This window comes from Mesocricetus auratus, unplaced genomic scaffold (assembly GCF_017639785.1).
Source record: "Mesocricetus auratus isolate SY011 unplaced genomic scaffold, BCM_Maur_2.0 Super-Scaffold_100006, whole genome shotgun sequence".
Classification (NCBI taxonomy): Eukaryota; Metazoa; Chordata; class Mammalia; order Rodentia; family Cricetidae; genus Mesocricetus; species Mesocricetus auratus.
The window spans coordinates 77,006,954-77,021,909 of record NW_024429190.1 but is presented as its reverse complement, the minus strand read 5'-3'; the positions used below and the strand labels follow the sequence as shown (position 1 = coordinate 77,021,909).

The window sequence follows — 14,956 nt, the reverse complement described above, 5'->3', positions numbered from 1 at the left end:
TGGGGGTGTCCATAGTCTGTCATTTCATCCTGGGCAGGGCCTAGACCCTCCCCCAAGAGTTCAGGGTGAGAGTTCATCTCTCATTGTTGGATGGGAGTCCAAAGTCCATTTGTATACCCGGGATAAATAGATTGTTTCTTCTATGTTTCTTTTTTCCCTGTGCAGAAGCTTTTAAGTTTAATATCATCACATCAATTGATTTTTGCTTTTTACTCTGCTTTTATGGTCATATCTCTCCCAAACTTATTGACTTTATTTTTGTATTACTACATGGTATTGGGCTGTGGTCCAAATGAATTCTTTTGTGTGTGACTGCTTATTGATAAGATTATTTAATATACATTCTTGGTACCTTTATTAAAATCAATCAACCAAGAGAAAAATGCCAAGTTGGTTATAGAGGAAAATCTACTGAATAGTATCAGACTTCTCAGCAGAAACCCTAAAGGCCCTGAGAACTTCAAATGATGTATTTTAAACTCAGAAAGAAAACAGCTGTCAATCAAGATTCCTTTATCCCCGCAAAAGCCGTGCTTTGGAATCAGAGGAGAGATGGAGGCTTCCTAAGATAACCACAAACAGAAGTGACGTATGATCATTGGAATAACAAAGCAGAAGATATTTAAGGATCCCTAGACAGAGAAGAAGGGAAATATACATAATCTTGAGAATTTTGGAAGCAATGAACTTTACAAGAAAGAAGGAAATACATCAAAATTGGGCAAGTATCGAATAACAACCCAGTAAAACAGCAATCTTAAAATTGAAAGAGAAAAAGAATGACACAAGAATTTTCAAAACAAATAACAGCAACAAAAGTCCATCAAAATACAAGGAACTATTTCACATTAAATCTTAAATTTTCAGTTAAAAGACAAGGACTGGTTGATTTACTTGAAACAAACAACAACAGATGGGTCACCCATTTCCTGTGTATGAAATTCATGCCACTGGCAAAGACACAGTGGATCAGAAGTAAAACTGAAACGACACTGCAAGCCAATAAAACATGAATGTGGGCAAGAGTAGCCATGCTCATATCTGGCAAAGCACGTTCCAACCAAAATTAGAAGAGATACTGTTGCTTTGTGCTAATGGGAGAAGCAATCCATCTAGAAGTTATGATGACAAAAGTATACATACACCAAACATTGGTGCATCCAGATTTCAAACATTAATAGGCATATGAGCAGATAAGTTCAAATTTAATAATAGTGGGTGGGGTAGTTTCAGTAAGAATGGCGCCCATAGGCCCATATATTTGAATGCTTAGTTATCAGGGAGTGACAATATTTTAAAGGATTAAAAGGATTAAGAGGGGTGGCTTTGTTGGAGGCACTATGTCCCTGGGAGTGGGCTTTGAGATTTCACAAGCCCTCATCAGGACCAGTGCTTTTCTCTTTGCCTACTAATCAGGACATAGTTCTCAGCTACTACTCCAGCACCTGCCTACATGCCTCCATGCTCCCTGCCATAATGGTAATGGACTAAAGCCTCTGGAACCATAATCAGGCCCCCTAGTACATGCTTTCTCTAATAATAGTTTTCTCATATCTTCACAGCAATAGAAAAGCAACTGAGACTGGGTAATTACTGAATTCTGTTCTTTATCCAGTCATTTCAAGGACTGTTACTTTTAACGAATTTATGTATTCCATTGTTTTCTAGAGGTTTCCAGTTTACAGTATTCTAACATATTGAAGAAACTTTTAAAACATAATTTTCTTTTGCCTTCATAAGAAGAATTGGACTACACTTTTCTTGTTTCATTTTGTCTTTGTGTGATAAGCAATCTCAAAAAGTCCAGGGGAGAACTTCTTAATTATTTTGTACTTTTATAAGTAGTTTGTATAAAAAGAAAGGGTTGCTCTGAGTTCCGTGTTATTGAACAGTTTGTGCTTGATTTATCTTTACTGGCACAGGGTGGGACAATATCTTACCATGACGATAAATTTTTAATTTCTGTCTGTAGTGTTATAATTCACTTAACATTTGCTTTGTATTTTAAAGCAAGTCTGTCAGGTATAAGTATTTTCCTGGTGACATTCCCTTTATCGACTGGTGTTATCATTAATACTGCATTTACCTTATATGCTATTTTGTTCATGATAATTTAGGACACAAACTCTGATTAAATTGCATTTGCTGTGTATGCTCCACACCTAAAAATAACTTTTATTACTGTTACAACTTAGTTGTGACAGCCCATAGCTTATTTTTCTTTTATTCTATTTAATGTGATAGTGGTTGACTTTTCTGATTTATTTACTTCACCTCCCTTCAGGTTTTACTGCCATAGTTTGTGGTAATTGAATATTGATTGCGCCCCAGTAGTTCTGATCTTCCAGAGCTATGCCTGGAACAGAGAAAATGGTCTACAGGGTGTACCAGCTCACCACCTGCACGACACTTGGTGACCTCTCCCTGTGTACATCCTAAGCCACCCTAATGCCTTCTGCTCATGGAAAGACAAACTGAGAAGTGAGTTCAGTGTAATTTCTTTGGGAGAGCTGAGGAAGGAAGTCAGAGGCGCCCAGAGGTTGTTGAACATGCTGTGTCTCTAGCTTGAGAAGTCCTCTTCTTTAGGTCTTGCTTTTTTGCATTAGAACTCCACATCTCTCATGTTCTCATGTTGCTTGTGCCTGCGTCTACTCTACTGTTGGGCTACTGTAGTACTGGGGATATTTCGTTATATTAAGTACCTCGTTTTGTGTCAGTCTCTTTCTCAGGTTATAATCTTAACGCTAGTTTTCTTCCAAGTGGTTGCAAATCATACTATAGTTCAAATTTAAAATTCATAATCTTTCTCTCTCTCTCTCTCTCTCTCTCTCACACACACACACACACACACAACACATACACATGTAATTTCAGATTCTGTTTATCAAAATTAGAGTTTGCTATCACCTTGCTACATGGACAATATTGTAAGAAGTGCTGTGGAAGATACAAAACTTTGAAGGGTATTTCTATGTACTCTCTGTAGTTTTATGGTTAGAGCTTTATCCAGATATACTTTGTGAATGTTTTAAGTGAGGAATTAAAAAGCTTTTCCCCATGAAGTGTGTGTCCTTGAGGGGGGAAGGAGCTGAAGCAGGGAACAGGGATGGGTGGCTGAGGAAACAATGGAGATAGCCCTCCAGGAGATGACTTCAGTGAGAAAATTCAACTTTATTCCAGGGTACCTGGTGACAAACCCTAACTTGCATAAAGCTGGGTTAGTGGCAGCACAGCCTGTGAAAATAGCTAGAGAATGGTAGTTAATTATCATGTGGTCCACAGGGGATGAGTGTTTGCAGGGAACTATGTTAAAGGTCACCTTAGGTTACTCTTGAGATAAGTCAGGCATCAGGGCCTGGAGACATCTTCAGATAAGGGTAGGTAGAAAACAGGAAGCCTCACTGGGGTAGGAAACCTTCCTATTGGTGAGCTTGGAGAAAGCTGCTGGGTCATGGTAGACTGCAGCCTCTGACTATCAGAGCCTCCCAACAATAAAGGCAGGATAATAGATATTTTAGGCTTCACTTACATGCACATGATTTTTATTATAATTACTCAACTTTATCACTTAGTGTGGGCATATCCACAGACAAAATCAAGACTAGAGAATGGCCATGTTCCAACAGAATTGTATTTACAAAGGCAGGTGGTAAACTGAACTTGGCTGGTGGACCCTCTTCTGTTGACCTCTGCTCACAATAATAGTTTATCTACACAAGGGGTTAGAAATACCTCATAGGAAGCACATACAGAGTTCTTAGCAGGAAATTCAACTTTATCTCATTTTCCAAAATGATAATTACTGGTTTTAGAGTATGCTTATTTTCCATTTGGCCTTTTGCATATAATAAAAGTACCTTTTTGAATATGAGTGGACAAAGGGTTAGTGGTTTTGTTGTTATCATAATTCATAGGTGTCTTATATCCTTATATTCCACATGTATTTGTAGTCTGTTAGTTGAGTCATTTATAATAAACCTAATATGCAATGAATTTACTTGTAGACAAGAAGTTTTCTATTTATAAGTTCAATAGAACTGCTGGAATTTGAGCATTTTTCTTTGTAGCCAATAGTCTGCCCTTTCTTTCTGTCTTTCTTTCTTTCTTTTTTCCATCCTTTCTTTCTTCCTTTCTCTCTCTCTTTCTTGCCTGCCTCTCTCTCTCTCTCTCTCTCTCTCTCTCTCTCTCTCTCTCTCTCTCTCTTAAATTCAGATATTAAAACATAAACTGTGCTATTTATGGAAAGTGTGGCAGTATACCAGTTCAACATAACAAATTCATGTCTCAGTCTTACAGTTTGACCAACAGTGATCATTTTTGTTGCACAATGTTGCCAAAGTTCTCTATCCTTGTGTCAAGAAATGTGATTTCTAAACATTTTTTTAAATATCTTGCTGATATTAAAAGGCCCTTCAGTGACTTACTCAGCCTTGGTGTGACATTTGGAGTCATTGTAATATAAACCAGGGAAGGTCAGAAGCTTCCTTTTCATAACCAGAAGAGCCAGTCATTAAAGATTCAAACACGTTAGCTATTTACTTCAGGTGGTGTGCTGAGGGTTATTATTTTCCACATGCCAATGCTGGCAGCCCAGAATCAGGCTGTCCTGCTGGAGGACATTTCTGAAGCCATTCCCATGAGAATCTTTCAGACTGTTCTAAACTCCTTACCTGACCATTACCACAAACTTTACTGAACATTGGCTTAGATTTGTGTCAGAGAAGGAAAGAGGTTTTTGTTTGTTTTTCACTTAGATCCATTCTTATTCAATAAACATTTTCTTGACGTCAGACATTATGAGGAACAGTGTTAGGTTCTGGGGTTGTAATAAATACAATTAGTCATTTCCCTGGAGAAAGTAATAATCCGCTTGAAGTGGACATATGAACGCTATTGACAGTATCCCATAAACTCGTGTCTGAGGAGTGGCAGAGCACCCTATAAAGACATAGCCAAGGACAAGGATGAAACTCTGCAATGTGATGCCACTAGACAGTGCAGAAGCAATGGCAAAAGATATTTTGGCTGGAAGAAGTGAGCATTTTGAAAAAGAAAGCAGTAAAATAAAATTAACATTTATATTAGCATCTAAGCCATGCATGCTTGAGAAAAAAGAAGGAAAAGTATTAAAATGCTATCCTTAAAATAAATAGATCAGTATAAAATTGTTTTTCTTTGTGACCTCAGAGTTTCTTTAAAATGCAATGCAAGCAAAACAATGGCAATGTATAACAGGGTTTATAACAAAAGCAAGTAAAATATCTTGACCAATATTGCTGGAAAGTTAAAATCTGTAAGTGAAGTAGGATAATATTGCTTGAAGCTAAATCACTGTAAGTTGAAAATACAGACAGTAAATGCCAGAATACAGCTAATAAGATGTTCATTGTTGGATTGGAGGAACGCGATAGACTTTTCATGGGGGGAAGCCACACACACACACACACACACACACACACACACACTCTCTCTCTCTCTCTCTCTCTCTCTCTCTCTCTCTCTCTCTCTTACTAACTGCAGATAGAACCCTATGATAAACCTAAGTATTTAATTTGTTGGGGCTCCTAACAGGAGCATGGGTGAGGACTTACCTATAGGAGTGAGAGTGACCCCGAAGCAGTTACATCACTGAAAAGCCCATGGCAACTCATGGAACCTCCAAGCCTGAAGCTCTGTCCAATCATTAAGCAGATAGCCCTGCTGGTCCCAGAATCTCTTCTATGACTGGGCAGGTCCGGTCTCCTCTCTTCACTCTGCTATAAAGCTGGGGAGGGTTGGCTACAACCTTGTAAGTTTTCACTTTTCCAGTCTCTTATCTTTGTTTACCTTCAATATCACAAGCCCCCTCCCTACATCCTGAGGGAATGTTTCCATTAGGAGGAAACCCACACAACTGAAGAGCCTCCAGGCAAGGAACAACAGGTCAGGAGCTGCAGAAGGGCAAGGGAAAATGAAAACTGCCTTCATCCTGCAAAACAACCCACAAGACACCAGGTCTAACCCTTCAATGCACCAATCTGTAGAATATATTGTCATGTTCAGAAACTAGCCTGATCTTTAGCAGTAAGTATCTGCCAAATGAACCAGTCATAACTGCATAAAAGAACAATGTTTAAGAAAGAACTTTATGTTGGGTCCATACATACAAAGCACAAAATATTTCTGAGAGGAGTTACAGAATAGAAATGAGTCCATAACTACATTAGAGTTAGAGGTAAAAATCCCTCCAAGTTGTTGAGCTGTGCAAAGTTTCTCCATTTCCTAAACAAAACATTTTAGCTAGTGTTAGAAGAGATATGGGAATGCTGATAAATGGTTACTTTGATAGTCCATTTCATCATCATAAATTCTACTAAACAGCAGAACTTCATTGTTCTGTTTTTGTTACTTGTTTTTACAACTGTGGAGATATTGGAGTGAACCCTCAGTTTGTGTGTGTGTGTGTGTGGGTGTGGGTGGGTGTGTGTGTGTGCGCGCGTGTGTGTAACCCGAGAAAAACACATCAACATCTCTGGAATGTGCGTACATATAGATTTGTTGGATTGTACATTGTGCAGGACTTTAAGAAATACTTCTATTTCTCCTGAATTCATTTCCATCTGCATAGCCCTCCAAGTGCATAAATACTGGCTTCTGCTCTCCTTGTAAATCTGAAAACGCTCATTCTCTTCAGCTTTGGGTCATTTGATCGATATCAGATATGATTTTACTGTGGTTTTATTTTATACATCACATGTTTATGAACAATTTTTTCTATGAGGTGTTTTAATTTATTTAGTTCATTTTTTTTCTGCTGGGTTCTCTGAGTTTGTCCTGATTTTTTAAAAAAGTTTTCTCTATAAATTCTAACTAAAATTTCCATTGGCTGTATGTTTTAAATACTTTGTCAGATTTTGGGTCTACTTTTTAAAAACTCATTAGACCTTTTTCATAAGTAAACTTATTAAATTTATAATCATTTAGCAGTAATTTCCTTTATATTTTAGCATATGTGCATACAATTTATATGTCTCTGACATTCAATTATATTTTACTCTGTTATATTTGCAATTTGTAATATTTATAATTTGACCCTTTCTGAGGTCTTTAACCTTATTGGTATGTTTTTCTATATAACAAGATATATATATATATATGTGTGTGTGTGTGTGTGTGTGTGTGTGTGTGTATTCTTAAGACTTCTAAAGAGTCTGAGATATTACCCCTGATTGCAAACTTCCAAGCTGATCCTTCATCATTTCATGGGTAATGGCAGATGACACCAGATTCTTGGACCAGACACAGATTCCTTGCTACTTACAGCAGTACCATCAGCCAGAAGCTAGAGTAGCAACATTCAGAAGAGATTCTTGGTCTCACTTCCCACAATGATGCAAGGAAGGTTGGAGAGTTATCACACATACATTAGACTGCATATTGCAAAGGAAAATTAAACTTCAGACCCTCAAGTCCTTTAAGATGAATAGGAATCATGTCTAACTCATATTCAAGGTACTCTCTTGTTTTTATTATACTGTAGAATGATTAAATCCACTATTTGATCTAAGATGGAGATACTCTATATATCTTCCAAGCACGTCTGCTGGATAAACTCCCTTGAGGAAAAGCAGCTAGGATTTTTTTGCAAGACACACACAAACTCAAGAGTCCCAAACAGAACCATCTTCCAATAGGGGTTGACTTTTCTTCCCACATGAATGGCCAATTGTCTCATTCATGATTCACCACAGTTTTTCATTTCCCCAGACTTCTACAATGTAGACCTTAACATAATCTGATCTCTATGTATGGATCTCTCCATTTCTAGGCACTTTATTCTATTAAGTGATCCTCAACTTGTATAATAATCTTATGCTTTCATCTCTACCACAGCATTTCTCTCTCTCACACCCAAACAAGTGCCCAGGCAGTTCTCTATGTGTGAATGTTTTACTTTTTTTTTTGGTTTATCTTCTTATTCTTCCTTATATGGAAGATAAATATATGAAGTCCAACACCAAACATGATTCTGGCAGCTCAGACCTCATTCTGCATTATTCTGCCTCCTCATGAAGTTGGTTTAAACTTTCCTCTCACAAGACTTTTCCAGTTACCTCCAGTGACACTTCCCACCCAGGGAGATGGAAGCTTGTTCACTGTACTCTGCATATTCTCTTTCAGACCTGAAGTTCTATTCTCCAGGAACTCCATGGAGAGGGTAAGGCCTCCCCTAGGAAGTCTACTAAGTCTGTCCCATCATCTCGCAGAGGCAGGACCAAGGCACCTCTCCACCCCACACCCCTGTGTCTAGGCTGCGCAAGGTGTCTCTCCATATAGAATGGGCTCCACTAAGTCAGTTTGTGCATTAGTGCTAGCATCTTAGAATCTTTTATGTCTCTCATCTAACATTTTTTTAGGAGTTTTGATTTCAGAGTGGTTTTCAGGATACCTAATCAATCATATGTCAGAAACAGAAGTCTTACATCCATGCTCGGTTTTAAATCCTTTGATCCCACAGAATGCTGCCTTGCATGCAATGATGTTCAAAAATATGTTTAATTAAGTGGGCAAAGCTGTCGGATCCTTTGATGTGGTATGATTACCAAGGAATTCAGGTCTTCAAGTGGCATTGCCTTAACATTCTCCTCCTCTTGCAACCTTGCAGAATTGTTAAATATTTCAAACCCACAAAAAACAGTATGATTAAATCTTTTAAATTCCCACCTAGATCAAACAGATATTAATAGAGTGCCCACTTTCCTGTGTTCTGTAGTTACATTACTTTAAATAATGAGTGCTATTATTTTGTGTATCTTAAATTTTTGATAAGTGAACTTATAACTTGCTTCTCCCCAAAATATCATGCTTGAAGATTTTATCTGTATTTATGCCCTAAATCTGAATTTAATGATTCCACACCTTTAATAGAATTATATTATATATCTTAGTTTGCTTCTTAGTATTCTGTCAGTTTCCCAGCACTGAAATTACATACCCAAGAATAACAATGGAGCATGATAAATAAAAGACCCAAAGACAGATATTGGGGTTCAAGCTTCAAGCTGAAGATCAGAGGTGCAGAGCAGCCAAAGCCAAGCTAGTAGATCATACCTCTACCCAGCTGAAACGGCGATCCTGTCTCCACAAATCCTCAGAGGCAAAAGTCTCTGAATTCCTGTCTCCCCCTCCTTCTATTCCTTTCTCCACCCAGCCATCACTGCTGTCCCCACCTCCCTAGTGCTGAGATTAAAGGCATGTGATACCAGGTGCTGAGATCACCTTTGTGTGAGCTGTTTCTCTTTTAGACTGGATCAGAGATCCTCTACCTCTTAATCCTGAGTCCTGAGATTAAAGGTGTGTGTGTGTGTGTGTGTGTGTGTGTGTGTGTGTGTGTCTGCTTTGCTGTTTTGATCTCCAGTGACTTTAATAAATCATGAACAATATATCACCTCATAACAATTTAAAGGAGATGTATTTCTTTTTTTTCTTTAACTTTTTACACACGTTACTCTCAGTTCCCTCTCCCTCCCCTCATTCCCCCCCCCCACCTCTCAATCCTCCCAACCTCCCACCCCAATCCATGCCCACTCCGCTCCCCAGGGAGGGTAAGGACTTCCTTGAGGGATTTTCAGTCTGTCCTATCATCCCAGGCAGGGCCTAGGTCCTCCCCCATGTGTCCAACTGAGAGAGCATCCAGAGTCTATTTGTATGCCAGGAATAAATACTGCTCTACTCTCCAAGGTGCCGCAGATTGCAAAGGCCTCTTCTCTGACACCCAGGTTCAGAGCGGCGCTGCAGGGGTGGGGGAATAAAGTGTGTCTAGGTCAGTCCCATACTGGCCTCTCAGTATCAGTCTGGGGTCCATGCGTTCCCCCTTGTTTAGGTCAGCTGCTTCTGTGGGTTTCACCAGCCTGATCTTGATTCCTTTGCTCATCACTCCTCTTTGCAACTGGGTTACAGGAGCTCAATTCGGTTTTTAGCCGTGGGATGTACTCCAGCTCACCGTTTGAGAGGTGAGCATCATGGCAGGGAGCATGTGGTGGACAGGGAGACAGAAAAAGTGAGCCAGCGAAGGAGGGGTCTGAGACACAGCCTCGAAGCACACCCGAGTGGCTTCTCTTCTCTAATCAGCCCCCCTCCTCGAGTTTCCACACTGTTTAGCAGTCCATTTGACTGGGGATCCATCAGTGACTTAGTCATCATTTATCAGGTTTGTACCATCGTGGTCCCGTCACCTGAACACCGCTGGGTTAGAGATCAAGTCTCCAGTATATGAGTTCATGGAGAACAAACAGTTCTGAACCATAGTAAACATCGAATTCTACAATAAGCTTCCGTATACATGCTCTTGAGTGTACGTTTGATTTTTTTTTCAATTAGAAGCCCAGCATTGAAAGTTTCATACAAATTTTGTATTTAGTCTTATTACAAATATCTAATTATCATATGTATATGATTATGATGACATAGATCATTATAGAACATAAAATATTTTACTATATTACATTATATAATATTTACAATTTGTGAAAAGTACCTGGGTGACATTTGTGGTTCATATGTGCTGTTCATGATCTCTTGTCTATAACTCAGATGATTAAAAAATCTGTACTGCTAAATAATTAAAAGTTAGTGATTTGGAAACTTATCCCCCACTTTTGTTTCCCCGTAGGTATTTATGAGCCTCCATTTCTTATACTACTGCAGTGAACCAACCTTGGATGTGAAAATCGCCTTTTGTCAGGTGTGTGTTCCTCACAGGTAAAACAAGGTACAGTACACTCCCTTGTATTTCACTTTTACCATTCCATCTCCAAATGTACCACACCAGGGCTGATTTTTATGTAACACTGAAGTGCTTGTGAATACAGAAATACTTAGATTTCCCCCCTTTTTCAGTTTATTTAGGTGAGTTCAGAAATGAAGAAGCTTTCTGGATGGGTTTATAATCAATTTCTAATCAGATTCAGTTTTATTTAGGTTTTTCAGTATTTCTGCCCAAATCCTTGGAATGCGGCATTGATAATCAAACCTCAGGAACCTGCACTGCTCTTCATTTCTCTAAGGGCTGAGGAGTCCCAGATGCTGCATCTTTAACGACAACCTATCCTCACCCACCAGTGACATGCAGTTTGTTTTCACAGTAGTTAGAAAACAAAACAACACAACAGCAACAACAGCTACAAGAACACGAAAGCAGCCACAATGGCTGGCATTTGTGTGAAGCCAGTGAATCTGCACCCGTGTGTATTCACACAAACACCATCACTAAGAAAATAGCTACTGAGGACCCCTGTCCACACGGGTGGTGTGTATGGAACCGTCCTAGTCTGAAGCAGCTGTCGGGTGTCATTGTTACTCTTTACTCTTAAGGATTGCTAGAGGACTGTCGAGGAATTGTATGCTAACCATACTCACCATCTCTGTGTGCTGCTTGCTGCTTCTCACTGAGCTGAGCTGTGAAAGGAGCTGCGTGACCCCACTGGAAACAGGGTTAAGGGGGGGACTCTGCCTCATCTATTATTTTATTCAACTCCCTTCACTGCAAAGGAATGGCGTTTTTACTTTACTTAGTTTCTATGGCACCCACTCTCCCTGAACATGAGTAGGATTCCTCGGGCAAAGGGAAGTGTTTGACCCACAGTCTGAGATTTACTGTTTGGTCTCACCTTGTTTCTGCCCAGCTGTCACAGGGCTTGAAGATGGGATCTCTTCCCTAACAAGAGCGCTGGAAGCAGACAGCACAGTTGGAAATGCCCAGGTACCATTTGGTAGTCACTTGCTTGCCAGTGTGAGTGAATTCCTCAACATTTCTGTGCCTCAGTTTCATGATTTGTAAAAAGGGAAAATAAATAACATCCACCTCTGACAGTTGTTATAGGAGTTCAGGAACTTGTATAGCAGAGCATTGAAAGCACTGCCGGCATGTGTTTATGAGGGCCCCTGAGTTTCTATTCCCTTTCCAGGTGCTCCCATCCTTGAGTTCTCAACGTGAGAATGACCTTGCAGATTCACACAGATGTGTTTCTGAGCCCACCCCCACCCCCTTACAACCATATTTCTACACAGGACTGCTTAGTTCTGCATTTCCAGTTAGATCCAAGAAAGCATACCAAACTTTATCAGCAGTGTGCTGGTGCACACCTGTAACCCCCAGCACTAGGTAGGCTGAGGCAGTGGAACCATGAGTTCAAGGTCAGCCTGATCTGTAAGGAACTTTCCTCATAGACAACAAAACACCTAATCTTCTTTACATTATTCCTCTCCCCATTTTCTCTGTAACAATTCCGGAAGTTCTGAACAGTTAGAACAGAACAATTTAGTCACTATGAGCCACCACATCTAATCTGACAGCACACTGCCGGATTTAACTCCACGTGTGCCTGTCTCTTACCATCTCTCTGCTACCCCTTTGACCCAAGCCACCTTCTCTTCTCTGAATTATTGTAAGAGCACCTGCCTTTTCCCAGCCCTAAATGACCTAGCCCCAAAACACCTGTGAGAGTGGCCTTCTAGTATTGTTACTAGAAGCAAAACAAAACATACCCAACATATTTCAATGCCTTTGAATCTCATGTGAGATAGCCCCAAACATTCATTCTAAAGGCTTTATTATTAGCACCCTAAATAACTGCTCCCCTGAAATTCTCCACTGCCCGTCCAGTTTCCTGGCCTTTCTTCCCCTCCCCCACCTACCTTACTTGACTTGCTAAGTGTGTTGCTTCTCTCTTTCCACCAGAAAAGGTTCTTTTTGCACTTGGTCAGAAACATTTTTCAGAGTCTTCTATAACCAGCCCACACAAGCTCACCCAAACAACTGTGTACGTCTCTTCTAACTCTACGCTCGGTTATGCCAGTTGGTAGCCCAAGATGTCTTGATGGGAGTTTTACAGAAGAATGAGCCAAGTCTCCTTCCTTCTCTTCTCTCTATTGGTCCCATCACTTTTGAGCACACCTGGGATTTTGTCTCTTGTTCGCTGGTGGACTGAAGTGCTCACATGGACTCCTCCAAATATGTGCTCTGTGAAAGCAGAAATCATCAGTGGTTTGATTGTCTAGTCAGTTGCAGCTGTGATCCTCCTTGGGTGAAAAAGGAGCAAGCCTGAGTCTCTGGGTTTCCTTGCTTAGACTGTGGCCCACAGGAGTCCAGCATGCACTGTCCACAGCACTTCCAGAGAGTCAGACACCAGCAGGGACTGCTCGCATACATAAAGCATTTATCTACTCCTAGTGCAGAAATTTGATATTACCTATTTCTCTTTTATTCCTATAGCTCTGCCCCTCCTTTACTTCTCCAGTAATGTGAGAAAACAAATGTCTCTATTTTTAATGGTAGACTTATCAGGTGAACTTACCTTCAAACTGTCTCTTGGGAACTTCTTTCTCAGGGAGTGTTTATTCTGGCCATCAGCCTGGTGTGGTCACATCTTATTTTCTGCTCCTATATCCTACTCAAAGATCTTAGATAACTTTAATTAGTAATCACATGTGTCTACCATCTGTATGCCTCTTGACCCCCAGCCTATAGATTATCATCACTCTATATTTTCAGGCTTTGAAATGTCTAAAAGAAACCATAGAAAATGAAAATTTCCAAATGTTAAATATTAACAAAAATATATACATGTTTGTCATTGTTTTAATTAAAAATTTTGTTGAATCATTTGAATAATATGAGATTTACTGACTTTCTAAGAATACCTTTAATTAATAAATGTTATTTATTATAAATAATAGACTAATATTGGCTATTATATTGTTTTCTAAGGCATTGCCACCAGGAGAGCTGCTGTTATATTTGCTGAGAAATTTTTCTTTGTGATAGAAGACACGGAACAAATAACTCCTATTATCATAATGTAAATGATAATATAGACCTGGGCAATATGAAGCGCTCCGTTCCTTGACCTGTCCTAAGAAACAGGGCAGCTGCCTTAGCGCTGGTCTCAGTCTATCAGACAAGCAGAGCTATTGCGTTTTGCTTGTGAATAAAAGAAATCCACACAAGTGCTGCTTTTGGAGCTCTTTTCTTTACATTACCAGAGAAGCAAAGGAGAGGCAGAGCTGCAGGAATAAAGGAGAGATGTTTAATATTATCAAATTACATTTCTACACTAGGAGTAAACAAATGCTTTATGTACCTGGGAAGTCTCCTGCTGGTGTCTGACTTTCTGGAGGTGCTGTGGAAAATGCACACTGGTCTCCTGTGGGCCTCAGTGTAAGCAAGAAACCCAGAATCTGTAAGGAAGTTTGTGCCTCACTCATTGTTCCTTTGTGCTATGGTGAGAGTTATTAGAGACCAAATTAATACAAAATTAAAAAAAACAATTATTGGTTGTCATGAGGAGAAGAACTGGCCTTTTCATAAGTATTTAAAATATGCATGCTGCATGCAGAACTAGAGACCACTGCCTTAGGTGACAAGGTGTCACAATGTGACAAGGTGTCACCTAAGGCAGTGGCAATATGATTCAGGCAGCAGATGAATCCCGACTTACCGTGATGAGGAGCTGGAACCTTCAGTCACAATTGCTGGCATCTGCAGCACTTGTCACCTCCTGGGAATGTTAGCCTCTGGTGTACATGGCTATCCTTGTGCCAAACACGGGTCTTCCTGTAGTGAGGACAAGGCCAGGACATCTCAACCTTGATTCTGAAGCTCAGTTTATTTTAATCCAGTAAATGTTCAATACACAGTTTTGAGCTCTTAAGAGTAGAAAGACAGCAGAGAAATGCTGTCCCCTCAGTAGAAATGTGTGTGCTTGTCTGGGAGACCTAATCTTTCAGTGCCCTCATCTCTTGTAGGGTGCTTCTAGCCTTGATCATGTTTTGGCTGTTTTACTAATCACAATCATTATCAATCTGACATGTATCTAGTAGTTATTAGCTCTCTAAGGGTAAACTGATATTTAAATTGCTTATGAATAGTACTAAAGGATTTCCTGATTTGGAGAGAGCTTGAGTCTCAAGAGTTAAA

At 39.8% G+C, this 14,956-nt stretch overlaps 1 protein-coding gene across 6 annotated transcripts in view; it reads left to right on the top strand.

Annotated features, from left to right (window-relative positions):
* Nucleotides 1-14,956, top strand: part of Mapk10 (mitogen-activated protein kinase 10) — a 256,057-nt gene that overhangs the window by 121,522 nt on the left and 119,579 nt on the right. For 4 of the 6 annotated variants that reach the window (XM_040747536.1, XM_040747538.1, XM_040747539.1 and 1 more), the window contains one exon: nt 10,652-10,723. In XM_040747536.1, coding sequence (XP_040603470.1) covers nt 10,658-10,723 — 66 coding nt within the window. In that variant the 5' untranslated portion in view covers nt 10,652-10,657. Of the gene's footprint in view, nt 1-10,645; nt 10,751-11,663; nt 11,741-14,956 lie in introns of those variants that run through there. The other 2 variants (XM_040747541.1, XM_040747540.1) reach the window with 2 other exon arrangements.